Raw genomic sequence first — 25702 nt, 5'->3', positions numbered from 1 at the left:
ATTGTGTTTGAGGGGACATGTTTTTAGCTGAGGCATATTTCATAGTCATGAGCTGTCCTATTATGCCATAGTTCTTCTGTAGGGACTGGACTCATTTAAGATATTCTAAATGAAACCTCCTCTCCAGGAAGAGTGGGGTTTGTTAAAGAAGCAAAACTTCTTTTGGGGAAAATTTTAGTTTGAACAGAAATCAAATGCTAGGTACTCATAACATGTAAAAAGGTGCCACATTGATTTCCAAGATAGTGTTAGTCTTTCTCACTTCCCAATATATTTGTAAAACATGGACACAGAAGAAATCGTAGAAGCGGGAAGAGGTATGTGTAATCACAGTGAAGTCTAAAAGTCATCAAAAGAGAATTGATAGGACGCGGACGCCTGAGTGGCGTTGCCTGAGTGGCATTGCGGTTGAGCATCTGCCTTTGCCCAGGGTGTGATCCCAGAATCTGTGATTGAGTCCTGCATCAGGCTCCCTGTGGGGAGCCTGCTTCTCCCTCTGTGTCTTTCTCTCCCTATCTCTATCTCTCAAGCATAAATAAATAAATCTATAAAATAAAAATAATTGAGAGTTCTTTTGAATTAACGTTGCTTATTTGATAAAATGGCTTTACTTAGGATTGTCTCTGCCTTGTACTAAATAGTATATGTATGTATATCAAGAGAAGAAACTTCCTGTCTTTTAGGCACTTCTTTCCCTTTCTCTTCAAAGTGTAACTTGCCCTTTTTTATGTCTTCAGGTGACAGCTTAACTGCCACCTCTTGACCATCTTATCTAAATTAGTCACTACTACACTCTGTAGATTGATAAACATTATATGGTCTTTTTCTTTGAGTACCTACCAGAATTTGTGATTACATTTTTGCTTGGTTGCTTATTTTATTTTTCCTCAGCACCTCTAGACTATAAGCTCCATGAAGGCAAGGATTAAATCTAAATTTTTTTTTAAGGCAGGAGGTGGGTTGAGAGTAAGAGAGCATCAAAAGCAGGCTCCATGCCCAGTGTGATCCATCTCACAGTCCTGAGATCATGACCTGAGCTGAAATCAAGAGTCCAGCTCTTAACTGACTGAGCCACCCAAGCACCCAAAATCGCTTTAATTTTAACTATTTATCCACTAGCTACCATCCTCTCGAATGAGTTAAATGAATCATTGGTTTATTTCCAGCTGTGGTTTGGTGCTTTGTTTTGTTTTTATTTTTTTAAAGATTTTATTTATTTGATAGAGAGCACAAGAGCACAAGTGAGGGGACAGGGAGAGGGAGAAGCAGAGTCTTCTCGATCCCAGGACTCTGGCTGGGATCATGACCAGACCTAAGCGACTGGGCCACTCAGGCGCCCCTCAGCTGTGGTTTTGTATCATCCAAAGTTATCCCATTTATTTTTTAGGGTATAATTTTTTTTTTAAGATTTTATTTATTCATGAGAAGTACAGAGAGAGAGAGGCAGAGACACAGGCAGAGGGAGGAGCAGGCTCCACGCAGTGAGCCTGACGTGGGACTCGATCCTGGGACTCCAGGATCACGCCCTGGGCCAAAGGCAGGCGCCAAACCACTGAACCACCCCAGGGATCCCCTAAAATTGAAGATTGGGTAGAGATGTTATGAGGCAGACAAAGATAGCCCTGAACTTGTGACAGAAAAATACCATTTAGGAACACTGAATCCAGGAAAACCCAATATATTTTGAAGGCCAACCAGAAAAGCAAAATGGATTTTCCATACTCAATTTCTGTAAATTGCCCAGTTGCACCTCCACCTCCCATACCTGAATAATTTAGTCCTCTACCCTGGCTTTGCACAATGACCCTACTGCCAAAAATTGGCTTCCAATGGAAATCTCTTTGACCTTGCTGGAGCACACAACAGTTCAGTGCCTTTGGGAGGGTCTAGGCTCTAGGTTTATTTGGCATCCTCATTTAGGAGTCTCTTACTCATTACCATTTGTCTTTGGCTTCCTAACAGTTTCTCCATCCTCCTCTTAATTTAGACCTAATTTGGTGTCCTTTTCATGGTTATGGCTATTTTCCCTTTGGCGTGGAACTGTAACAGCTTCCCAGACTTCCGTGCCCTTACAAAAGCTCTTAAAATTCATATCTAAAACTTGGATATAATTATTAGAAACAAATACCACCTTTCATCTTGTCTGTATCTTGGTTGTTTGGATTTGTGTTCATTCATTGCAAAGACTGTGAATGCTTTTTGTGTGGCAGACACTGCTCTAGAGAGACAGTATCTAAGAGGCAGTGGTTAAGAACACTGGCTTGGACCCAGGTGGCCTGGGTTCAGATCCCAGCCCTGCCACTTAAAGCTGCCCTTGGACAAATTTGTTACCTGTCTCAGATATCCTCATCTGTAAGATGGGAAAGAACAATGCACTCCTTGAGGGTAAGATAATAAAAACACTGTTTAAGCTTTCGCTGTTCTAGGCATTGAGAATACAGCGATAAGAAAGATGACATTTCTGCTGGTGCGAGCTTACGGTTTAGCTGGGTACAGATGGGATAACAAACTAGATAGCCTCAGGTACTAAATGGCAGTTCTCTGATTTTAAAAAATAAAAGATTATGATACTGGACTAGACTCTAGAGAAAGGCCTGGGTAGCTACTTTTGATTGTGTGGCCAGGCGAACCTCTGAGGAGATGGCTTTTGAGTTGAGAGCTAAATAACAAAATCCGAAAAGGGAGGATGAAATCTCTGTTGATTAACATTTTCCCCTCATAAGCCAAGGGCAGCAGCATAAAAGAATCTTCAGGAAAGCAGTGGAGGCACTGAGATGTGATAGAATAAGCCTTGGAATTTTGGCCTGGGTTGGCTCTTAACTAGCTTTGTGGGTTTTGACATATCTCTTGTTTTCCTGGTCTTTGATAAGACACACGCTATAGCACTTCAATTTTTTGCTCCTTGGAAGATGTCCAAGATCGGAGTAGGGTTTAAAGGAAAATAAGTGAGTTGGCTTGCCATAGCACACTTCATAGACCAAATCCGGCAAACTTGTCAGGGCAACGCTGAGGCTCTCTATTCAGTATTGCAGGGGAGGAAAGCAAAGGAAAAAGACAATTTTGTTTTTTCATGGGAAAATGACCTTGGAAAAAGGTGGAGTTTTCATGCTAAAGAAGAGCTAGCAGATGTGACAGTTGTTTACTTTGTAAATTACCTTAGTGCTGTGTTTATGGATTGATATCCTGTATTTTACAGGATGTAGTATATGCTGCCAGGGTATTAGAGTATTTGAGAATACCTTTTTAAAAAAGATTTGTTTGTTTAGGAGAGGAAGTGGTTGGGGGAGGGGCAGGAGAGGGGGAGAGAATATCAAGTAGACTCCTTGCTGAGCACAGAGCTCAAGACCTGAGCCAAAAATCAGGAGTGGGACACTTAACCAACTGAGCCAAAAAAATGAGAGGCACCTCGCATTTTTAAAAAAATTCCAGTATAATTTACATTCAGTGTTACATTTCAAATGTACAACTTAATGGTTTCAAAAATTCTCTACCTTTCTCAGTGCTCATCATGATAAGTGTGCTCCTAATCCCCTTCACTTATTTCACCCATCTTCCTACCCACTTCACCTCTGGTAACCATCAGTTTGTTCTTTGTAGTTAAGAGTCTGTTTTTTTGTTTGTTTGATTTCTTAAATTTCACATGGGTGAAATCATATGGTATTTGTCTTTCTCTGACTTCTTTCACTTAGTATTATATTCTCTAGATCCATCCATGTCGTTGGAAATGGCATGATTTCACTGGCTGAGTAATATTCCTTTCCACCACATTTTTTTTAATTTTTATTTTATTATTTTTTTTTTCCACCACATTTTTTTTTAAAGATTTTATTTATTAGGGGGAGAGAGGGGGGGAATGGGGGGAGGGGCAGAGGGAGAGGGAGAGGGAGAAGCAGACTCCCTGCTGAGCGCAAAGCTCCACATGGGACTTGATCCCAGGACCCCGGGATCTTAACCAGAACTGAAGGCAGACATTTAACTGACTGAGCCACCCAGGTGCCCCATCCAACAATCCTCTTTATCCATCTGTGGACACTTGGGTTACCTCTGTATGTTGGCTATTGTAAATAATGCTGCAATAAACATAGGGGTGCTTATGTCTTTTTGAATTAGTGTTTTTATATTTGGATGAATACCCAGTAGTAGAATTACTGGATCTCATATGGTAATTCTATTTTTAATTTTTTAAGGAACCTCCATACTGTTTTCCACAGTGGCTGCACCAGTTTGTATCCCCACCAACAGCACACAAGGGTTGCTTTTGATCCACATGCTCGCCAACCATTATTATTTCTAGTGTTATTTTAGCCATTCTGACAGGTGTGAGGTGATACCTCATTGTGGCTTTTGATTTTCATTTCCTTGATGATTAGTGATGTTAAGCATCTTTTCTTGTGTCTGTAGGCCATCTCTGTGTCTTCCTTGGAGAAATGTCTGTGTCATCTGCCCATTTTTTAATGGTGGTTTTTTGCTTTTTACCTTTTTTGATGTGGAGTTGTAGGAGTTCTTTATTGCATTTATCATTTGCACATATCTTCTCCCATTCAATAGGGTTGTCTTTTTGTTTTACTGATTGTTTCCTTCACTGTGCAGAAGCTTTTTATTTTGATGGAGTCCCAGTGGTTTACTCTTTTGCTTTTGTTTCCCTTGCCTCAAGAGGCCTATCTAGAAAATGTTGCTATCGCCAACATGAAAGAAATTACTGTTTGTGCTCTCTTCTAGGATTTTTATGGTTTCAAGTCTTACATTTAGATTCTTAGTCCATTTTGAGTTTATTTTTGAGTTTGCTGTAAGAAAGTTGTCCAGTTTCACTCTTTTGCTTGTAACCGCCCAGTTTTCCCAGCACCACTTTTCTGTCACACTTTTTAAACCATTTTCTTAGAATTAAATCATGACTAAGTAAGGCCCAGAGAGTAGAAAACGGTCGGATGTTGCCATATATTCAGTAACCAAGATACCATTGCATAGAGTTTCTTTTCTTAGAATTGGGATACCTGTCTCAGGTCTTCTCAGTTCTTTTAGCAGCTGACTTAGTCTGAAGAATTTCCTTAGTGAGAAAAGACTGTATGCATCAAATTATTGGTAGCTCCCTTCACTTTTGTCAGTGTTTCATTGTGTTCTCAGGTCAGGGCTACATGTCAGATTTTCCATTTGCTGCTGTGACTTGGTCTGTTTGGGATTGTAGTGTTTAGAAATCCCTCCTTTATTTATTTGTAGTTTTCTTTTTTTTTAAGATTTTATTTATTAGAGAGCATGAGTGGGGGGAGAGGGGCAGAAGGAGAATTAGACTTCCCGCTGAGCAGGGAGCCTGATGTGGGGCTCAATCCCAGGACCTTGGGATCATGACCTGAGCTGAAGGCAGATGCTCAACTGACTGAGCCACCCAGGTGCCTCAGAAATCCCTCCTTTAAAATTTTTTATTTTTATTTTTTTTAAAGTAAGCCTCTGTTGCCCATCACAGAACTCACAGCCCGGAGATTGGGAGTTGCATGCTCTACCAGCTGAGCCATCAAGGTGCCCCTAAAAATTTTTCTTTAAGTTGAAGTATGAGGGATCCCTGGGTGGCGCAGCGGTTTGGCACCTGCCTTTGGCCCAGGGCGCGATCCTGGAGACCCGGGATCGAATCCCACATCGGGCTCCCGGTGCATGGAGCCTGCTTCTCCCTCTGCCTGTGTCTCTGCCTCTCTCTCTCTCTGTGACTATCATAAATAATAATAATAAAAAAATTTAAATTGAAGTATGATTAACATAGAAATTCATCTTGATAGAAGGGCAAAGTGTTTTTAATCAGTCATTTTATCTTTTTTTTTTTTTTAAGATTTTATTTATTTATTCCTGAGAGATAAACAGAGAGAGGCAGAGACACAGGCAGAGGGAGAAGCAGGCTCCATGCAGGGAGCCTGATGGACTCGATCTTGGGTCTCCAGAATCATGCCCTGAGCTGAAGGCGGCGCTAAACTGCTGAGCCCCCCAGGCTGCCCCTCAGTCATTTTATCTGTTTTTTTTTTTTTTAATTGTTTGTAAATGTCCAGAGAAGCTCGAGTTTGCAAAAGTATTCCCTCATCTGTTTGAATCTGTTTTCTTACTTTAGGTATAATTGAAAAGTGACCCTCTCTTCAGAGATGTCAAAAACAAACAAATCCAAGTCTGGATCTCGATCTTCTCGCTCAAGATCTGCATCAAGGTCTCGTTCTCGTTCATTTTCGAAGTCTCGGTCCCGAAGTCGATCTGTCTCTCGTTCAAGGAAGCGCAGACTGAGGTAAGGGGTTTGTAATTGTATATCACAATAACCATTGCACTGGTCATTGTGGGTCTCTGGAGATCTTTTGCTAGACTCTCTGTGTCAGCTGGAGTGGGTTGGCCTAAGTTAGAAGGTTGGGCTGTAAGATATTACAGGTCTCTTCAGACGCTACAAATCCAAATTACCTTTGATTGCCATGCTGTTTGCCTAATTCCTTTTCTCCTCTGCCAGCATGTACCATTTCTCATCTACTTTGGAAGAAAGTATTTTGTTTTTTTATCTGAGCTGCTTGCTTCAAATCTTCTACACCCGATTGTTTTTTCCTGAAATATTTTTGGAGGCTTTGGACCAAAGTTTATATGCATCATCGGCAAAGAAAGAATAGCTAAGAGGATAATAGTATGATCAACATTGCGAGGAGAAAAGCCTTGTTAACGCTACCATAATTAAACCTTAAAAACGAGAGTCATTTGTGTACACCTGATGTGCCAGTTACTAACAAGCTCTATTTAGTAAAATTCGGCAAAGCTATATAGAAATCACTCTTGTAGACATCCCTGTGCCTAAGTGTACAAATAATTCTTTTAAACTGATTAACACTATTCATTAATTCAGTCAGTATTCACATCTTCAGCTGGATTTCTTGATTTCAGTTCTGTTTTGGAAGAAGATGCTGAACCTCCGGTGCCTTTCCTCTTTTAATGTTTTGGGAGTTGGGGTTTTCTTTCTTTAAAACTGTTTTAATTTTCCTTTGTGAGTAGACAAGAACTTTTTAGTATATACAAGTTTCTACATGTGAATGTCTGTATATTTAAATGGGGGTAATGTGCATAGTTTTGTTCCTTTCGTCATAATTGCACCAGGCAAGGAGATATACTTTGTCCAGTCTCTCCAGTTTCACCACTTGGAAACCACCCCCCCTGCTCTTTATTTCACATGAGTATCTAGAATTTTTTTGTTAAATGAACTGATTATGAAACTTAAACCTCAGGAAAAGTAGTTATTAAGCTGCATTCTTTTTCCCATAGTCCTGTAGTCCTTCTAAAACATCTTAAAGAGATGTTTGGTGGGATTCTTTTTTTTTCTTCCCGACAAGAACAAGGTAATTCTTAAACGGAATCTGTGAGAGGCCTGCCTAAAAGTTCATTTGAGACCAGAGAGTGAGTAAAAAGTTGGCATGCACAAATATTAATGAATCTGATATAAAGTAGAATATAGTGAGTCTCTCCCTCAAACAAAAACACTAGATCTTTTTATTTTTAAAAATAACATTACACCTTGAGGTTAAAGAGTCGTGGCCTTTTCTGTTTTTTGAGCATGCGTTTTTATACCAAACTTAGTTCAAGCCGTTGGCTAGAGATTGTTGCCCAATTATGTGAGAGTCTATATATAAGTAAAAATCTATCCCACTTTTCACCTCCCTGAAAAAAGAATAGTGAAACCTACTAAATATATTTATATCTATCTTAGGAAGTTGCTATCAAGATACGGAGTTGAACAGTGACTTGTAGTAACTCCTCCTCCCTTGCACCCAGAGTCTTTGGATTTGGGCCACTTAAATTTTAGGTTAGCTGAGTTGGTTCTGAAAGGTAACACTGTAAAACTTAATCGAGTAAATGGAAATTAAGTAATTGACTCAAAAACTAGAAGCTATACAACCAAAACTGAGTGACAGAATTGAACCGACACAAACCAAATTGAATAATGCTAACCAGCTCTGAAGTATCTGTGATAACTGGAATTCTGGGCAGATCTGTCTAGATAGATCTCTTCTTATTCTACAGATTATTTGGCATGGTCATTGACTTGGCAAACGAGGGAAAAATATCTTGGGCAGTATGTGTTGGGGCCACTTTACGTGCTATCTTATGCTGAGAAGACTGTTATTTTGGAGGATTTTCTCCACTAGAAAACATGTTTTTATACTCGACTCTAGTCTGACATCTCTATTTTCTAGAAACAGATAAATTTGCCACTGGATGTTCAATTTTTATTTTGGCTTATCTGTTCCATGATTTTTTTTTCTTTTGTTTTCCCTCTCCTACAAGGAAATTATACTATCCAGAGTTTGAGAAACCATGCCTTTAAATTAACTTAACTGCTGAGTTCTACAGAATTGGAGAAAACTGATTGTTTTCCTTGTATTTCACAGACTGTATCCTTTTAAGTGACTTCTCGTAAATAACTTCATTTGCAATCTGCAGAGACTCATGTTCCTGCATCTGTGCAATGACTGCGGGTTTTGGATGCAGTATGCCACAGGGCCCTCACTAGTAATTGGTGACAGAAGCAGCAGTAGCCTCTGAGGATGGGAACATGAATTAAACCCTCCTTAGTGCTGGTGGTGCATCACCTCCCTCAAGTATAGCCATTTAATCGGGTCATGGTCAGTTTCATAGCCTGCATCTGCCTCTTCCTTCTTTTCTTATATTGTTACTGTTTTCGAATGAAAAGTATGGAAGGTAAGTTTTTTTTAATTGTACTTAAATAGCAACTGTTAACAACCAGCAGTATGATGCATTTTTTGCCAGTGTGACAGCACCATGGGTAATAAGTAGTGGAAGATCAATCCTACTTTGTCTCCTTCAGATTAAATTAAATGTAAATTTCTTCATAAATAATAAACACCGTTTGTTAAGATCTCTCACATGTGCTGAATGTAGTTATTTATAACAAACAAAATGTAACATACGTTTTTAGGTCTAATACGAAAATACATTAGATACATTGGTTAGGTCTAATATGAAAAGTTCTGATTAACCGAAGGATTTTTTTTTTTTTAATTAACCGAAGGATTTTTATTCTAAATGTGAAAAAAATATTTTTGGAAGGAAGTAATTTTTACGTAATTACTCAGGAATAATGGTTAATGTGAATGATCTGTATCATAGTTGACAAGGCACATCAGGTATCCAAAGACCGCAGGAGATTTTTATACCAACAAATAACAGTTTTTGGCTTTCTGATGGAAACAAACCTCCTGGTCATTGACAGACCTAGCATTCATAAACATGTAATTTTTACAATGTTAGGTCACTGTTGAATCCTGGTGGTCCTGAAAATGTGCCTTTGCCCAATTATAGGTCCATACTGTTGAATGAAGAACACACCACTAGGCCTTAGGTTGACTTGAAGAAAGATGTGTGGGTAGTGATATGGGAAGAGAGGTGATTTTGTAGTTTCTTTGGTGAATAATCTGGTGTGTGCTTGGATGTCTTATGGTCAGATGGTGCCCTCTTGTGGCACCTAGGTAGGATCTTATAGATCTACAACAGAAACTTGACCTGAGTGGTGAGACCATTTCCAGGTCTTCAGTCAAAAACCATTATTTCTATCTTTTGCTGACTTGTTTACAGTGAATTCTTTTAAGCTTTGAGCAGTTTCATTGTCCAAGTTCCTACTTAAGTGTTCTTTGATTAGAACTGTGTATTTAAAAAAAAAAAAGAACTGTGTATTTACAATCCTGGGTCTTAGTGGAATCTAAGAAAGTAACTGCACAGACGGGGTCGAATAGGATGAGGAGTAGGGTGTTACACCAGTATAGAGGCCAGAGGACCTGCACAGTCTGCAGCTGTGTCTACGGACCCATGCTTGTATTCTTCTGACTTCAGTGACCAAGGGATGTGTACAGTCCTCTGTGAAACTAAGCAGTTTGTATAAAGTGGTTTTACTTACTTAGCTACATTAAGAGCATTTGATACTCTTTTAGTCACTGTAGAAATATATTTGTTTAAAATGTGCTACAGTATTAATGAAGCAGTCTCTGAATCATTTAAGTGATTCTCAATCTATATTTTTGTACTTAATGTGGGTCAGCAGTGGGATTAAGTATTTAAGTTTGTGCCCTTTCTTTAAGAACAAAACTGGAAATACATAAGAACAAAATTTCAAACTATTATACCTCTTTGTTGGCAGGTATTTCTTAAAAGGCTTGTGTCAAAAATTCAAATATTTCCCCCATTCCCCTTTTCAGTTCTAGGTCTCGTTCCAGATCATATTCTCCAGCTCATAACAGAGAGAGAAATCACCCAAGAGTATATCAGAATCGGGATTTCCGAGGTCACAACAGAGGCTACAGAAGGCCCTATTATTTCCGTGGGCGCAACAGAGGCTTTTATCCGTGGGGCCAGTATAACCGAGGTGGCTATGGAAACTACCGCTCAAATTGGCAGAATTACCGGCAAGCATACAGTCCTCGTCGGGGCCGTTCCCGATCCCGGTCCCCAAAGAGAAGGTCCCCTTCACCAAGGTCCAGGAGCCATTCTAGAAACTCCGATAAGTCTTCCTCTGACAGGTCAAGGCGCTCCTCATCCTCTCGTTCTTCCTCCAACCACAGCCGAGTGGAATCTTCTAAGCGCAAGTCTGCAAAGGAGAAAAAGTCCTCTTCCAAGGATAGCCGGCCATCTCAGACTGCCGGGGATAACCAAGGTGATGAGGCCAAGGAGCAGACGTTCTCTGGAGGCACCTCTCAAGATACAAAAGCATCTGACAGCTCGAAACCATGGCCAGATGCCACCACTTACAGTGCTGGTTCTGCATCACGGGCCTCTGCAGTTTCTGAGTTGAGTCCCCGGGAGCGAAGCCCTGCTCTCAAAAGCCCACTCCAGTCTGTGGTGGTGAGGCGGCGCTCACCCCGTCCTAGCCCTGTGCCAAAACCTAGCCCACCACTTTCCAGCACATCCCAGATGGGCTCAACTCTGCAGAGTGGTGCTGGGTACCAGGCTGGAACACACCAAAGTCCATTCGATCATGGCTCTGGGTCCTTGAGTCCATCCAAAAAGAGCCCTGTGGGTAAGAGTCCACCGGCCACTGGCTCCACGTATGGCTCGTCTCAGAAGGAGGAGTCTACTGCTCCAGGAGGAGCAGCCTATACAAAGAGGCAAGTATCTCTTTCCCCTGCCTGGTTATGTTTTTATTTCACCAGCCAGCAGTTTAATTATAATGTGATCTAAGTTAGAGTTCTGATTAACGGTAATAAGGTAATCCCCGTCTCCTAAACTCTGCATTAGCAAACTTGAAAAGCACCACCCAAGGAAAACTTTAGCTTAACACTAGCTTTCCTACCTTCCTGAATTTGTATTGCAGCATAAAGTTGCTTTAGACTGCTCTGCAATGATGTTTTCACATTTAAAATTTGCCTTGGATTCTACCAATGTAAGCCAGAGAACAGTAGAGATTTGTGGGTCAGCTATCAAAAAAAATATGGTCTTTGCCAAAATGAGTGGCCATTGGAGCTGTTAGACCCTGTAGACCCACCATCTACTGTGATCGATCTGCATCAGCCCACCATGGTGAAGAGCTACACCTCGTACCCTCACACCCTCCATTTGAGACTGGGCAGAATGGGAAAGCCCGAGGCTTAGTCCAGGAAGCCCTTGTTTTAAAATCACAAGGTGGGTGTGTGTCCCAGTAGAAGCCAACCAGGCTGCGTGTTAGGAGAGGACGGGACCGTGCTTCTGTCTTTCTGCTCTGGGGGACACGGTGAGTTGGAACCTGAATCTTTGTTTGTGTGGTTGGATGGATTGGGATGGCAGAGATGGAACAAGGAAGTTGCATTGGGACCAGGTTGGCAAGAGGGATTTACGGGGCAGGTGGTTTCCCCCTCCCCTTATTAGCATATTCTTTGATTCCCTGCTGTCCCTTGCCATAGTAATGCAGCTGTAACTTAATTTGACTTTCTTCATTATGGTACAAATGAGATGTTCAGCCTCTGAACTTTTGAGCCTTCAGTAACTCTGCTTTAAAATGTAAGTGTGGTTCCTTCCGGGACGGGAGTCTCATTAGGAGACTCGGGCATGAGCTCTGCTTTTCCGTAAGAACGAGTAGGATGGTTTTTGCCCCCTTCCCCCATTAACTTGTATTTTGTTTTTATTTGTGTTCGCAGTATATTTCATATTTAGATCTTCTAGGTGACTTGAAGCAAACATGAAGTCTCTTTTGAGACTTGTATTTCCAAATGTGAGTTGTATAAAAGCAAAAACAGTCCAAGGTTGAACATTCTATATTAACTTTGCTGAAAGCAGATTTTAAGTGACTGAGTGAAGGTTGGATAAGACCTTAATTTTTTTTTTCCTAGACCACTTACAGGTAAGTAGGTTTTTGTTTTTTAGTATCCTAAAAGTTACCTTTGCTGTTTTCTTTTTGGTTGCTCTTGAAAGACACAACTCCACGGACCATGTATTTTTCTCTTAAATGGCATCCAAGTTCATACATCTGTGGAGGACCACTTTTCAGAAATTACTAGAAAGTAACCAAGTAGAAAATCCTTTGGTAACATTGGAATCCACAAGATGTTTGTTCAGAGAATCAAAAACACAAGACCAAATGGTGCTGTTTTAGATCAGGTGCTGAAAGAGCCTCTTTTGTGTCTCCCTTGTGTTTTCATAACTAGGTACCTAGAAGAACAGAAGACAGAGAATGGAAAAGATAAGGAGCAGAAACAAACCAATACCGATAAAGAGAAAATGAAAGAGAAAGGGAGCTTCTCTGATACAGGCTTGGGTGATACAAAAATGAAATCTGATCCATTTGCTCCCAAAACTGATACCGAGAAGTCTTTTCGGGGTAGCCAGTCTCCCAAAAGGTATAAGCTTCGAGATGACTTTGAGAAGAAGATGGCCGACTTCCATAAAGACGACATGGATGATCAAGATAAGGACAAAGCTAAGGGAAGGAAGGAATCGGAGTTTGATGATGAACCCAAATTTATGTCGAAAGTCATAGCAGGTGCAAACAAAAACCAGGAGGAGGAGAAGTCAGGCAAATGGGAGGGCCTGGTGTATGCACCGCCAGGGAAGGAAAAGCAGAGGAAAACAGAGGAGCTGGAGGAGGAATCTTTCTCTGAGAGATCCAAAAAGGAGGATCGGGGAGGGCCCAAGAGAACCGAAAGTGGGCACAGAGGGTTCGTGCCTGAAAAGAATTTCCGAGTGACCGCTTACAAAGCAGTCCAGGAGAAAAGCTCGTCACCTCCCCCGAGAAAGACCTCTGAGAGCCGAGAGAAGCTAGGAGCCAAGGGAGACTTTTCCACAGGGAAGTCTTCCTTTTCCATTACTCGAGAGGCCCAGGTCAATGTCCGGATGGACTCTTTTGATGAGGACCTTGCAAGGTGAGATGTAGTCCTTTTACCCTTGGGGCTTTAGTGGTCCAAGGGGCATCTCCTAACCCCTCTCCCTGGGGATGTTCTGGAACCAGGCCAGGTCCCCTCCTGTATTTTCCCTACTATCCCAAGTTTCGGTGCTGATAATGTCCACCTGTTTTCAGTAGAGGAGTGCATGTCACTGAGCAGTTACATGTCAGGGGCAATATCCTGGGGATGGTAAAGCATCTTTCAGTGTTCAGTGCCAGGCTTTCTGGCTTTTGGGTCCCCACCTTTATCCACTACCCCACTCCCTGTCTCATCATGCGCCGCCCCCGCCCCCCCCCCCCCCACCAAGTGCTTGAGGTGATTTTGCCTCTGGAGCCTTCCAGAATCTATTTCTCCATTCTTAGCTAGGTTACCAAAGTCTATTATTACAGACTCCCATCAAATAGCATCCCAGTATTAACCTCAGGGCTGAGGGGAGGGGTACGTGGCCAAACTTGAGAGTGTTTGGGCCCAGGCTGACATCCTGTTGGAAGTCCACTCGAGCAGCATTCTGGTTACATCTCACTCCACTGTGTCCCTTCACTGAGCCAGTGAGCCTGGCTGGCCAAACTAGTTGATCTTTAAAATACTTTTCCGTTTGTCGTGTGTGTTAAAACCGCCGTGACTTTGAAAACAGTCCTTGAAGCTCAGCACTTTGCCCAGCCTGTCTGTTCCTTCTAAAGACTCCCAGGGGGAAAAGGAGGGAGAGAGATTTTGGATACCTTTTCCCAGTTAATGGTCCACTGAGGTTACTTTGAACTTGGGTGGGAAGTAAAAAGCAGCTTTGGGGATAAGTTTAAAACTCAGGGAAAAAAAGCATTGCATTTTTAGGGTTTAAATGTTTTGACTTTCTGTATATCTTGTTACACTGGGCCTCCCTATGTTTCTTTTTCAGACCAAGTGGCTTATTGGCTCAGGAACGCAAGCTTTGTCGAGATCTAGTCCATAGCAACAAAAAGGAACAGGAATTTCGTTCCATTTTCCAGCACATACAGTCAGCTCAGTCTCAGCGGAGCCCCTCTGAACTGTTTGCCCAGCATATAGTGACCATTGTTCACCACGTAAAAGGTGAGTGCAGACCCAGCCTGCTGCCAGCTCCCTCTCTGTGGCTAGCTTCCTCTGCCACAAGCAGAGGGATGAGTGGCTGCGTAAGGGTGCTTTGGGGACCCTTTATCTCATCAAAAAGGCCTTTGAAGCCAAGGACTGGCTCGAAGGAAATTCCTTCCAAGGAGTTGTTTCCATTTTTTTAATTACAGAGTTGAACATTTCGAAATGCTAGTAACCTGTGATCATGAGAATAGGTAAAAATCCTTCACATAAGGTTCAAAATGCTTGAAGAAGGAAGTATGAAAAGTGACTTTTCCAGCATCTCTGTCTTTTTTCCTGTCTAACAACAGCTGGAAAGCCTCTAGAGGTCTCTCAGAGACCTTGTGTGAATTTCTTCTCCACCTTATCCTACCATGTCCTGGGCAAACTGAGGTGGGCAGGTTGGGGAGTGGTGGGAAGAAGTGATAACAGCAGCCGGGTTGGGCCAGTTACAGGTTCTACCTGAAACTTAAACTCCAGTGGGAGGTGGTGCTGTGATTCACAGAGAAGTAAGCTCTAGGTTTCCTTGTATCCACGTCCTAAGACAAGGGAGCAGCAATGGAAGTCTAGTGGCCAATGCTGGATTGTATCTGAGCCAGCCGTTTCTCCTTCCTTTTTTCAGTGTGTGTGTGTTACATGGATTTGACTACTGGAGTCACATCTCTGTGGCTGCAAGTTCATGCAGAAGAGTTGAATATTGTGTCTGCCTTTGGTAGCATAATATGTTCTTTGAATTCCCACAGAGCATCACTTTGGGTCCTCAGGAATGACATTGCATGAGCGCTTTACTAAATACCTAAAGAGAGGAACTGAGCAGGAGGCAGCTAAAAACAAGAAAAGCCCAGAGATACACAGGTGAGGACTTTGGCCTTACACTGGAGGTAGCCACAAAAGATTGCTCATTAGATAATAAACTCAGCTTGTTTTTGTTAACGTGAGGTGCCTTAGCAGCAGAATTTAGGGTAAGCGTTCTCCAGACTTTAGGATAGCAGTGAGCGTTTGTAGTTTGAGTGGAAAGAACATGTCAAAAAAAGAAAAAGAACATGCCTTGATGACTAGTTTCCCACTTTGGGCCTGAGGAAGACTGGCCTTTTGATATAGATGAATCCTTGTATTCTTGGGAGCTGGCATATGGTAACCTGAGACCACTGTGAACTTTCCATAGGTGGAGTAAATGTTAAATTTCTTTAAGCAACACATGTGTTCCATATACCAGTTCTTCCTTTGGAAGAACTTCAGTGGGTGGGAGAAGCATGTAGGATTTTTGTCTAAGGGTTCAAAAACCCAGGAGAATTAAAGAATACCACCGCATTCAGTTGTGGGAGGGTGTTCAGCAAACAGGGGCTTTGTCTAGAGACACACTTGTCTCTATCTTTAATTTCGTAATAGTCAACTATTAGACCTGTTGGCAGTAGGTAAGAGAACCATGTTTCTACAACAGTCTAGGGTTTAGGGTCTTTGGGATGCATGTATGTGCCAGGCGATTTTCTTACCTAGACCTTATCTCACAGATAAATAATGGGCCATTATATTCTTATGCCCAAGATGAAAACTACTCTTTGAGGTTAGCAGGGCATGGATAGTCTTGATGTGAACTTGAGATTATAGGCGTGGGTGTAAGTGAGTCCTTCCTGGCTGTAACAGTGCTGGGAAGGAGTAAGAAGTTCCTTCAGTTTGAGTTTGACTGAGAAGTTGGGGTGTGTGTGCACACAAACATGCCTATGGGAGAGTCTAAATATATAGGCAAAGAATGTAAGTTATGTGTACGTGTATGTGTGTGTGTGTGTAAGTTATGAAACATAATGAAATGGAAAGCCAAGGATTCTATTACCCTACTGAGGAACTAAAATATCACCAGTAGTATATTCACATTATGGGATGTTAAACAATTTTTCTGTTTTCAATTTTCAGGAGGATAGACATTTCTCCCAGTACATTCAGAAAACATGGTTTGGCTCATGATGAAATGAAAAGTCCACGGGAACCTGGCTACAAGGTGAACTGTTGCTTTGATCGTAATTCCAACAAAATGAGTGCGTTGGGCATGAACTTGACAGAAATGTGTTTGTTTAAATTACTCTCTACTTAAGTTTGTGTTTTTCTTTTAAGGATGGGCATAATTCTAAAAATGAACTACAAAGGGTTAATTTTTATTAAATGTATCAACAACCTTTGTGAAGTGGTTAGAATATGGTAAATGACCCCAAAGTCTATTGAGGTGAGCTTGAGAAAAAAAAGAGAGGAGTTTTGGAACAAGTGCCCATGATGAGAGAAGAAACTTTTTGTGATATTTTTCTGCTTGTAAGTATTATCAAATCAACTATATTACATGCACTATTTCCAACCATGATTTCAAAAAGACATGCATGTCAGAGGAGAGTGAAATATTCATATCTTAACATGGTAGACTGTTTTAAACAGCTAGTCCAGTTTTTTTTCTAACATTGTACCATATTTATCATCTGTCAGTTACTGTTACTTTAAAGCTAAACATTATTTTGATAGCCCAGCTACATTTGCAATGATGTGCACGCAAACATAGTTATTAAGAGGTTAAAGCTTGTATGCAATCTTTTACTATGAAATAATAGATTTGGTTGTTTTTTTTTTAAGTCTCTTAGTATTTATTGACTTTCATTCACATATGCAGTTGAAACTTAAAATTAAAGATGGCTCTTGCAGTGCTGCTAAAACCTTTTCTAAAGAAACTCTTCAGGTCTTCAAACGAATTTGTCTCGATAGTTGAATGTGACGAGAGGCCCTCTGCACAGTCTCTCTTCTCTCCCGTCCCCCTTTTCTTTTTCTCCATGTGCCCACCAGGTTGGCACTGACCCTGTGAAATGCAAGGCTTTGAGACAGAAGAGCGCTTACCCTCTGAGCCTCCTGGGCCTACTCCATAGAGGTGCTGTGGGTGCACGGCCTCGGAGCAGCACCTGCCCCTTTTCTGGGTCTTTGGAGGGTACAGAGTCCTTATTCCTTCTCAAAAATGAGCACGATAAAAATAAACTTTATTTCATCAAAAAGCTTAGTAGTTTGTGTGAGATGTTAATATGGAGTGAACTGCCCATTCCTTCCTCTTTTAGGGAGGTTTTACTTCTTCTGAGGCAAGTCCTTGTGCTTAATGTCCCTGAATCCACCTGGCCTTCTGAGCTCTGAGTGTCCCTAGGGCTGTGGAAAGCACTCGCTCTGGTTTGGGGCACACAGTGCTGCTGTTGCTGTATCCGCAATGCACAGCCCTGGGGGGTTTGACTTACTAAGGAAGTCAGCAAAAAGGGAGTTTGCTTTCCCTTTTTTGCTGGTGTTTTTTTCCTTTTTAAGACAAATGTCGACCTGGATTGCCACTTGTGAATTCTCCCTTGTGATTTTTGAGATTCTCTCTTTTCTAAACCAATTTCTCAACATAACTATTTTGGAAGGTTGCCAAAGAGTCCCACAGTCTGTTGCAGAGCTAATTCCAAGGAGAGGATAAACCCATGGTGGTTGCCACAGTGTAGGTAGGGAAGGATGACACGACACCAACATTTCCACTTTTGGTGGTGACTAGGCCTGAGTCAGCCTAACCAGCCACCTTCTAAAGCTGATTTTGGCCTACTCAGCGTGTAGGCTAGCCAGTGTTATCACTGGGCCACACAGGAAACCAGGCAAGATCAGTGTCTTAGCATTTTCAGAAGGCAGTCATCATCATTTTAGAGAACTGGTTTGGGTTCTGTGAGGGACCCTCAGGAAGGGACATCTATGGGATATCTTGTATCCCTCCCAAGCTTGGGTGAGGTGCTTCACACTTGTAGTGCTTCCTTTGCACCGCTCCATTGGAGTAGAAACCACGACTTGTGGGGTGGTTGAATTGGCAGCCCTGAATCCCAAAAACTTTAATTTTGATGTCTCTTTTGGCAGGCTGAGGGAAAATACAAAGATGATCCTGTTGATCTCCGCCTTGATATTGAACGTCGTAAAAAACATAAGGAGAGAGATCTTAAACGAGGCAAATCAAGAGAATCAGTGGATTCCCGAGACTCAAGCCACTCAAGGGAAAGATCAGCTGAGAAAACAGAGAAAACTCACAAAGGATCAAAGAAGCAGAAGTACGTAAGCTGCTGTTACCTCATTCAGACTCCTCCTGAGTGAGTTCTCTTGTCTGCTCCTTCTGGGCTGTGTAGCAGACCACCCAGGCCAGAGAAGTTCAGGGTTAGGGATGATAGCAGTGTCTTCTTTTATACCATGTACCTGTCAAGTAAGGTTCCTGCTTGAAAACAGAACTTCTGCATCAAAGTAACCCCCTAGTAGATGGGCATTTAATTTGGCTATAGGGACAGAGTGGAAAAGCACTTGGGCATTTCTTTTGGGTTGTGTTAGACATTTTCTTTGATAGGTTCTTTTTCATCACAAATCTTCACAGGGAGATTGTTTTAGAAGTGGCTCGATGCTCTTGGCTAGTTAATAACATTGTTCTGTCAAAGAAATAGGATGAAACTAGATAGGACAAGATTGGTCATCTTTTAAGAACTAGTTTTGCAGACACTTCTAAGTGAGGTGTTCCAAATATTTTTTAAACAAAGGGTAGCATTGTCGAAGTTCATAGGGCAGCATTCATGCCAAGGTGTTGTCATTTCTGTTTACATCTGTGAACGTTCCATGACTTTTCAGTCATGTCTCATTAAACGTGGAAGAGTTGAAGCCCTACACTTTGAGTAGTGTGAAGCAGCACCACTTTTGCTGTTTGTGAACTTCGGCCGGAAACCACTTTAGTGCCTATTTCCTGATAACAATCCTTTGAGATAAGTTGGACACTTGGTGTGGTACCCGTTTTGCCCATTGGAAAGATAAGCTCATGATGATTTCTCTAAGATGACACAATTCTCAGCTGACATAAAACACAGATGTTCTGTTCCACTTTGTCTCCCTGTCTGCGTTGTTCCTTGTACCTTGGGAGCCCTGGCAGCTTTCAGGGCTGTCTGTTGATAAGGAACCTGATAATGGTCAACAGGGAGAGGAAGTGGTGGTACAGTAGTCCTAAAAGCGCTGCTCCTGGTGGAAAAGAAGCAGAACCCCACAAACATCTCCGGGTCGGGTCTGGATTATTGATCCTTATTCCTTTCCCTGAAACACATGCCTCTGCCTCTGACTTGCTGTGTAACCTTGAAACCTTAGTATTCTCTGATTGGGGCATGAAGAAAGATGATAGTTCTCATCATGGGTCATACCTCAGTTTACAAGAACTGTTTCTCATATGACTGAAGAATAATTGAACCAAGGTCACACAAGTAATAAAAGGTGGTGCTGGGACTCAAATCTAGGACCATTTGGAGTCTTTTTTTCCCCCTTTCTTTTAAGATTTTATTTATTTGAGAGCAAGAGCACAAGCTGCGGGGAGGGGCAGAGGAAGAGGGAGAAGCAGACTCCTTGTTGAGCAAGGACCCCAACTCGGGGCTCAATCCCAGGACCCAGGGACCCTGGGATCATGACCTGAGCTGAAGGCAGACGCTTCATCAACGGAGCCACCCAGGCAACCGTGGAGTCTTCTTTATTAAAACCTCTTAAAATAGCACTTTTTAGTGGATTTATAGGAGTCAGGAATTCCACATCTGAGTTATAAAAATCCTATGACAATAACTTTGAATTCCCCAGTTTGTGAGAAAATGCTAGAAAAAGCCACTAGGGTTTCAGTATTTAAGTTCTTGAGCTTCTCAAATGCCGGGGAGTGTGGTGGGAGAGAGGGCTGGCAGGATGCTTTGCGTGATGGAGGAGGACGGTGAGAGAGAGAGAGAGGTTCCTGGCACTTGGCCAGCTTCTCCCCGTATGTCGTCCTCTACTGCTGGGAACCTGGCCTTCCTGCCACATTACAGGCCGCCAGTAACCTCCATTAGCACATGGCAGGGCTGGCACCGACTCTAGTACATAGACAGTGACTCATTGTAGTAAGCTCATTTGCCCTAGTCTGTAATTTCTCTCCGATGAAGGGAAGGGAGGGAAATCACTCTGGGAAGAGTTTTGCCAGACCCGGTTTGAGCTCAGTGAGAGATGGTATGTGGAATCGTGGTACAATTAGAGCAAGGTCTGAACCCGGGCTCTCTCTGCTCTGCTCAGCTCTTATAAATACTGGATAACCGTAGTTGCCGTTTACTGCCGGCCTGCTACGCCACTGTCCTGTGTCGGAGCATGTCGTTGCTTCAGTCCTCAGGACAGGCCATCAGGCAGATGGTGTTCTGTCTATGAGAACTAAAGTAACAAAGCACAAAACAAGTGGCAGTACAAGTGGTTCCAGATACATCGTGGCTCCCGATGCAGTGTTAGCGTCCTTCTGCCTTTCTGGTTCATACGTGTGTATTCTACAGGGCCGGGTTGTGTTCCTCTTGCTGTGCATGTTCCATGTTCACCGGCTGACACACAGATGCATCACGGATGTGACTCAGGATTGAGAGGGTGGATACCCTGGGTGGGTGAGTTGGGGGTTAGTTTGGAGGTTGCTCATCCTCAGTGTCCTCATCACAGATGCGCTCCGGACTGTCCTGTGCGGCTTACCAGCGAGGCCCCAACCCTGACCCCAGGCTGTCCCCTAGCGCCGAGTGATTCCAATCCCTGGCTCTTCTCTTCTAGGAAGCACCGGAGGGCACGAGACCGGTCCAGGTCATCCTCCTCTTCCTCCCAGTCGTCCCACTCCTACAAAGCGGAAGAGTACACTGAAGAGACGGAGGAGAGGGAAGAGAGCAGCACAGGCTTTGACAAGTCAAGACTAGGGACCAAGGACTTCGTGGGTCCAAATGAAAGAGGCGGCAGGGCTCGAGGGACCTTTGTAAGATCCTGCCTCCTCTCCCTTCTCTCAGCCTCTGCTCCTCCCCACTCTAGTTCGTGTCTGTCAGATGACTAGTTTTGTTCCCCCTGTGACAAGGAATCCACGCTATAGATCCCAGAATCTGGTGCCCCCTCTTCCCTAAACTTTCTGTTGGTAGTTATTTTTCTGTTCGTAATGACTTAACCTAGAAAGCCTGTTTGGAGGCTTTTGGCCTCCAGATTTCCCCACTTACCTGACTGTTGCTGCGTCTGTGGCAAGGGCCTTGTGCCATCTCGTCCTCTGTCTGGGCTACAGACTTGAGCCGATAGGGAATGGCTAGAAGCCAGTCGACTAGTAGATCGACTAGAGGACCACTCTTCTTTTTTTTTTTTTTTTTTTTAATTTATTTATGATAGTCACAGAGAGAGAGAGAGGCAGAGACACAGGCAGAGGGAGAAACAGTCTCCATGCACCGGGAGCCCGACGTGGCATTCGATCCCGGGTCTCCAGGATCGCGCCCTGGGCCAAAGGCAGGCGCCAAACCGCTGTGCCACCCAGGGATCCCAGGACCACTGTTCTGTGCCAGAAAAGTATTTGAACAGAAGGCAGGAGGTGGTTTTTGTCCATTCCTGACAGTCCTTTCTTCTTTTCCCCACTTCTTGCCACAGCAATTTCGAGCCAGAGGGAGAGGCTGGGGCAGAGGCACCTACTCTGGTAACAACAACAACAACAGCAACAACGATTTTCAGAAGAGAAACCGGGAGGAAGAGTGGGACCCTGAGTACACGCCCAAGAGCAAGAAGTATTATCTGGTATGTGTCTGGGATAAGCAGGAGGGGCCAGAGGGCCTCAGGCGCACACCGTGGCTTGATCCCGAGGCCCTTTACTAGGTCTGTCCAGAGCCGTGATGAAATGCATGTGCAGGCGTATTGCACTGGGGGTGTGTACTTGTGGGACAGTACAGTGCTGGCAAGAGGAGCGTTCTCCTGGCAGGTGGTAGCCGGGCCTCGTCTGAGACGTGTATGGATTCCAGGACACAAGAAGGTTTGCTCTGGCATTTTGAGCCTGTGAGCTTGTCTCATTGCTAATCTGCCCTCGGCCTCCCTCCAGCCTTTATCCAGGGATGGAGTCAGAACCCTCCCTCATGTCCCCAGTTTACTCTGTCACTCCCTAGTGCCAGAGTGACAAACTAAGACCGCTCTGGATCTGTTCGAGGGAGGGAATTTATCTCCAGAATAGAAGTCACCAAGGCTTCTCTTACCTGAGCTGCTGATCACTCCCAGGTAGCAGGCACTTCCTGGCCCCCCCCCCACCCCATGTTGGGGCTCCTCTAGGCTCGGCTGACCTTGCCAGTGAGGAAGTTCTCTGCCTTGCTGTATCAACAAACAGGCTCAGGTCCAAGCAGATGGGACTCTGAGTGTTGTAACCAAGGTAAACTTGCAGTTGAGCCTTCCTCACCCACAAGGGCTGGTGTGGGTCTGTGTTGTCAGTTGCACAGCTGGGAAACCGGTTTTGTAGACGATGGCATGGCCACCTTCACTTTTCTGGGGCGGCTGGAGCTGCTCTGAGACTCCGAGAGGACCCTTGGCCCTGTCTCTGGGGAACAGTTGGTGGGGCGCAGGGTAGGTGCCAGAGTGGTACTGCCACAGGGGGAGACATTAACGGCCGTGCTGCTCCTCCTGGTCCCCGTCTGCCACCCGAAGGAGCGTTGCCGGCCTCCTGCATTTAGGCTGTTGAGCAGCGGTCCTGGTAGGAAGCGGCTGGCCCTCTAGCTGAGTTGGTCCCTGCAGCCTGAGGGTGTACTTGGGTTGGTCTAGAGTTTTTGACGGGCTGACGTGGTAACAGCAACTCCTAGTTTTTAAAGTGCTTTCTCACGACTCTCATTCTCTCGTCTCTGATGTGACCATCGGAGCAGGATTGAAGTGCAGGCTGGGTATTTTTCCACTTTGCCACCCTGCCTCTTTGCTTGAAATTGCAGAGGGGAGAGCGGAGATGGGCGGCTGGCTTCCGGTCCTCCCTTTGCCACTCCTGGGTCTGAGGCCGTGACCTGGTCATTTGCCCTTGGTCTCACTGCCAGTTGTTGGCCGCGGGGATGTGAAATGACGTGGAGTCACCCGAAGTTCCTTTGCAGAGTGGAGGGTGACGGTGATAGGGTAGATACGAGGATTACCAGAGAGAGTGCAGGTGACGGCCTGTCAGCGCTCGGCGGTTTTACAACGGTTGTAATGCCCACGCTACTGCTTTAGGATTCTTTTTTTTTTTTCTAATTTATTTATGATAGTCACACAGAGAGAGAGAGAGAGGGAGGCAGAGACATAGGCAGAGGGAGAAGCAGGCTCCATGCACCGGGAGTCCGACGTGGGATTTGATCCCGGTCTCCAGGATCGCGCCCTGGGCCAAAGGCAGGCGCCAAACCGCTGCGCCACCCAGGAATCCCCTGCCTTAGGATTCTTAAGGCCTCAGTGGAATATTCTCTTGGATCTGAATCAGTAGCATTTTGGAGTAGGGACCCGGGAGGACAGAAAAGGAGCAAAAGGTGGGGGTGGGGAGCATAGGTGGGTTTGAGAAAGTCCCATTTAGGAGAGGAGGGTTCTGGTTATGCCTGTTCACTCGGGGATTGATGACAGTTTTCTTTTCTCTCAGCATGATGACCGTGAAGGTGAAGGCAGCGAGAAGTGGGTGAGCCGGGGCCGGGGCCGAGGAGCCTTCCCCCGGGGTCGCGGCCGGTTCATGTTCCGGAAGTCCAGCACCAGCCCCAAATGGGCCCACGACAAGTTTAGTGGGGAGGAAGGGGAGATTGAAGACGACGAGAGTGGGACAGAGAACCGAGAAGAGAAGGACAATTTACAGCCCGCAACGGAGTAGGGGCCACTCTGATGGGGAGCCCCTGCCCAGGGGAGAGAGGGCGCTGGGAAGATGGCTGGTGAGGAGCAAGACAGAGGAGCCTCAAGATTGCAAAAATCCCACCCCTACCCCCACCAGCCAGCCGCGCAGAATCCTACTCCAGCCAAAAGCATCCCTGGCGCTGCGTCCCACTGGACAGAGGCGGCCAGCTGAGGAGCCTGGGGTCAGGCCCAGCTCTTGAGCAGAACACATTGGGCTTTAGCTGTGTTTCTCATTTGTTGTTGGTGTGTGGGGTGGGGGCTGGGGTAGGGAGGGGAGAGCGATACTTGGATTTTGGTTTGTTCCCTATTAGAAACAACAGTTTTGTTTTTATTTTCATTTGGAGCTAAGAGGACTAATTTGATAATTTTCGATCTCTTCTCCCTTATCCAGATTTTAAAAGCCCTTCTTCTTCTTCTTCTTCCCTCCCCCCCCCCTTTTTTTTTCGTAGGCATATGTAGTAATAATAGAAAGATTTAATTTGGGCGACTTTGATTCTTCAAAGAGAAAACAAAGCATGTGAATAAACATTGAAGTGTTCACCTCAGTTTGGGACCAAACTGCTTGGATCTTTGTAAAAATCGGTTTTGTATGTCGAGGAGGAGTTCAAGGCCTTTCTGACCACCTTGTGTTCCCCTTTTCTGCACAGCCATGTATCCCATGGTGTGCTGCTAACCACACCCCACGTGCCCCCCCACCCCAATATTTTCTGAGTTCTTCTGGGCTGGGCATCCCATTCTCCACCAGCAGCTCCAGTATCCCAAACTTTATAGTCCTGCTGATCCTCTCAGCAACAGGGGTGGAAACTGGATGGCAGTTTCTGGTCTGTTTTCTAAGAAACTTCTGAATTCTATTATCTTTACAAATATAAGATGAGAAAATAATTTTTTCAATATTTTTTATTAATCTTTTTATAAAATGAAAAGAAACTCCTATGATCGATTAAGGAAGGTGGTTATGGCTGGGTGGTTTGTGGGGGTTTGTTTTTTCTTTTCCTTTTTTTTTTTTTTTTTTTTTTTTTTTTATTAACCACAAGCTTTAAGTTGAAACATTCTTGGATGTTTGGGGGGAAAACATCCTCTTAAAATGGGTCCTTGTGCTTGCCTTCTGGGGAGGCGGTCCTGAGCAGGTGAATCATATGGCATTTATGCATATGTTATATGCGGACTGCACCCACCTCTGCCCCCCCCAACCTTTGCCTCTTGGGTTGTTGTGCTTCTTTCCCCTTACTTTGCTACATTTCTATAGTTAAGTTGGTTTTACTTGAATGATTCATGTTTAGGGGAAAAAAATGAAAACACCTTTAAAATTTGTTTCAACTCCTCCTGCAAATAAAAAAATAAATGAAGAAGGCAGATGTAAATGGACTCTGGTCATTGTCACCCTTAGCATGTGTGCGTGTTTGGGGGGGGGGGGCGGTATTGGCATCTACTGGAACAGCTTCAGGAAACCTGAAAGACATTTAATGTCTCTGAGAGCTGTTGCTTAGTCCTATCCTCATCGGTGCCACACGCAGTTGTTCTGGGAGGAGACTGAGCCACCCCAGTGATTTCGCTTCATCCTGTATCTTTGGCCGCCCCTAAAGAACCAGATCCTTTCACTG

At 43.9% G+C, this 25702-nt stretch overlaps 1 protein-coding gene across 2 annotated transcripts in view; it reads left to right on the top strand.

The window, feature by feature from the left end:
* The window catches only part of THRAP3 (thyroid hormone receptor associated protein 3), a 67583-nt gene extending 42112 nt beyond the window's left edge, over nt 1–25471 (top strand). For both annotated transcript variants that reach the window (XM_055341613.1, XM_055341614.1), the window contains exons 3-12: nt 6089–6256; nt 10212–11117; nt 12630–13343; nt 14257–14429; nt 15191–15302; nt 16359–16443; nt 18342–18529; nt 21042–21237; nt 21885–22028; nt 23860–25471. In XM_055341613.1, the coding sequence (XP_055197588.1) occupies nt 6120–6256; nt 10212–11117; nt 12630–13343; nt 14257–14429; nt 15191–15302; nt 16359–16443; nt 18342–18529; nt 21042–21237; nt 21885–22028; nt 23860–24081 (2877 nt within the window). In that variant the 5' untranslated portion in view covers nt 6089–6119 and the 3' untranslated portion in view covers nt 24082–25471. The remainder of the gene's footprint in view (nt 1–6088; nt 6257–10211; nt 11118–12629; nt 13344–14256; nt 14430–15190; nt 15303–16358; nt 16444–18341; nt 18530–21041; nt 21238–21884; nt 22029–23859) is intronic.
* Nucleotides 25472–25702: the final 231 nt, after the last annotated feature.

Source organism: Nyctereutes procyonoides, unplaced genomic scaffold (assembly GCF_905146905.1).
Source record: "Nyctereutes procyonoides isolate TBG_1078 unplaced genomic scaffold, NYPRO_anot_genome, whole genome shotgun sequence".
Classification (NCBI taxonomy): domain Eukaryota; kingdom Metazoa; phylum Chordata; class Mammalia; order Carnivora; family Canidae; genus Nyctereutes; species Nyctereutes procyonoides.
Note: the sequence above shows the minus strand (reverse complement) of the source record. Positions and strands in the feature narration are given on the sequence as shown.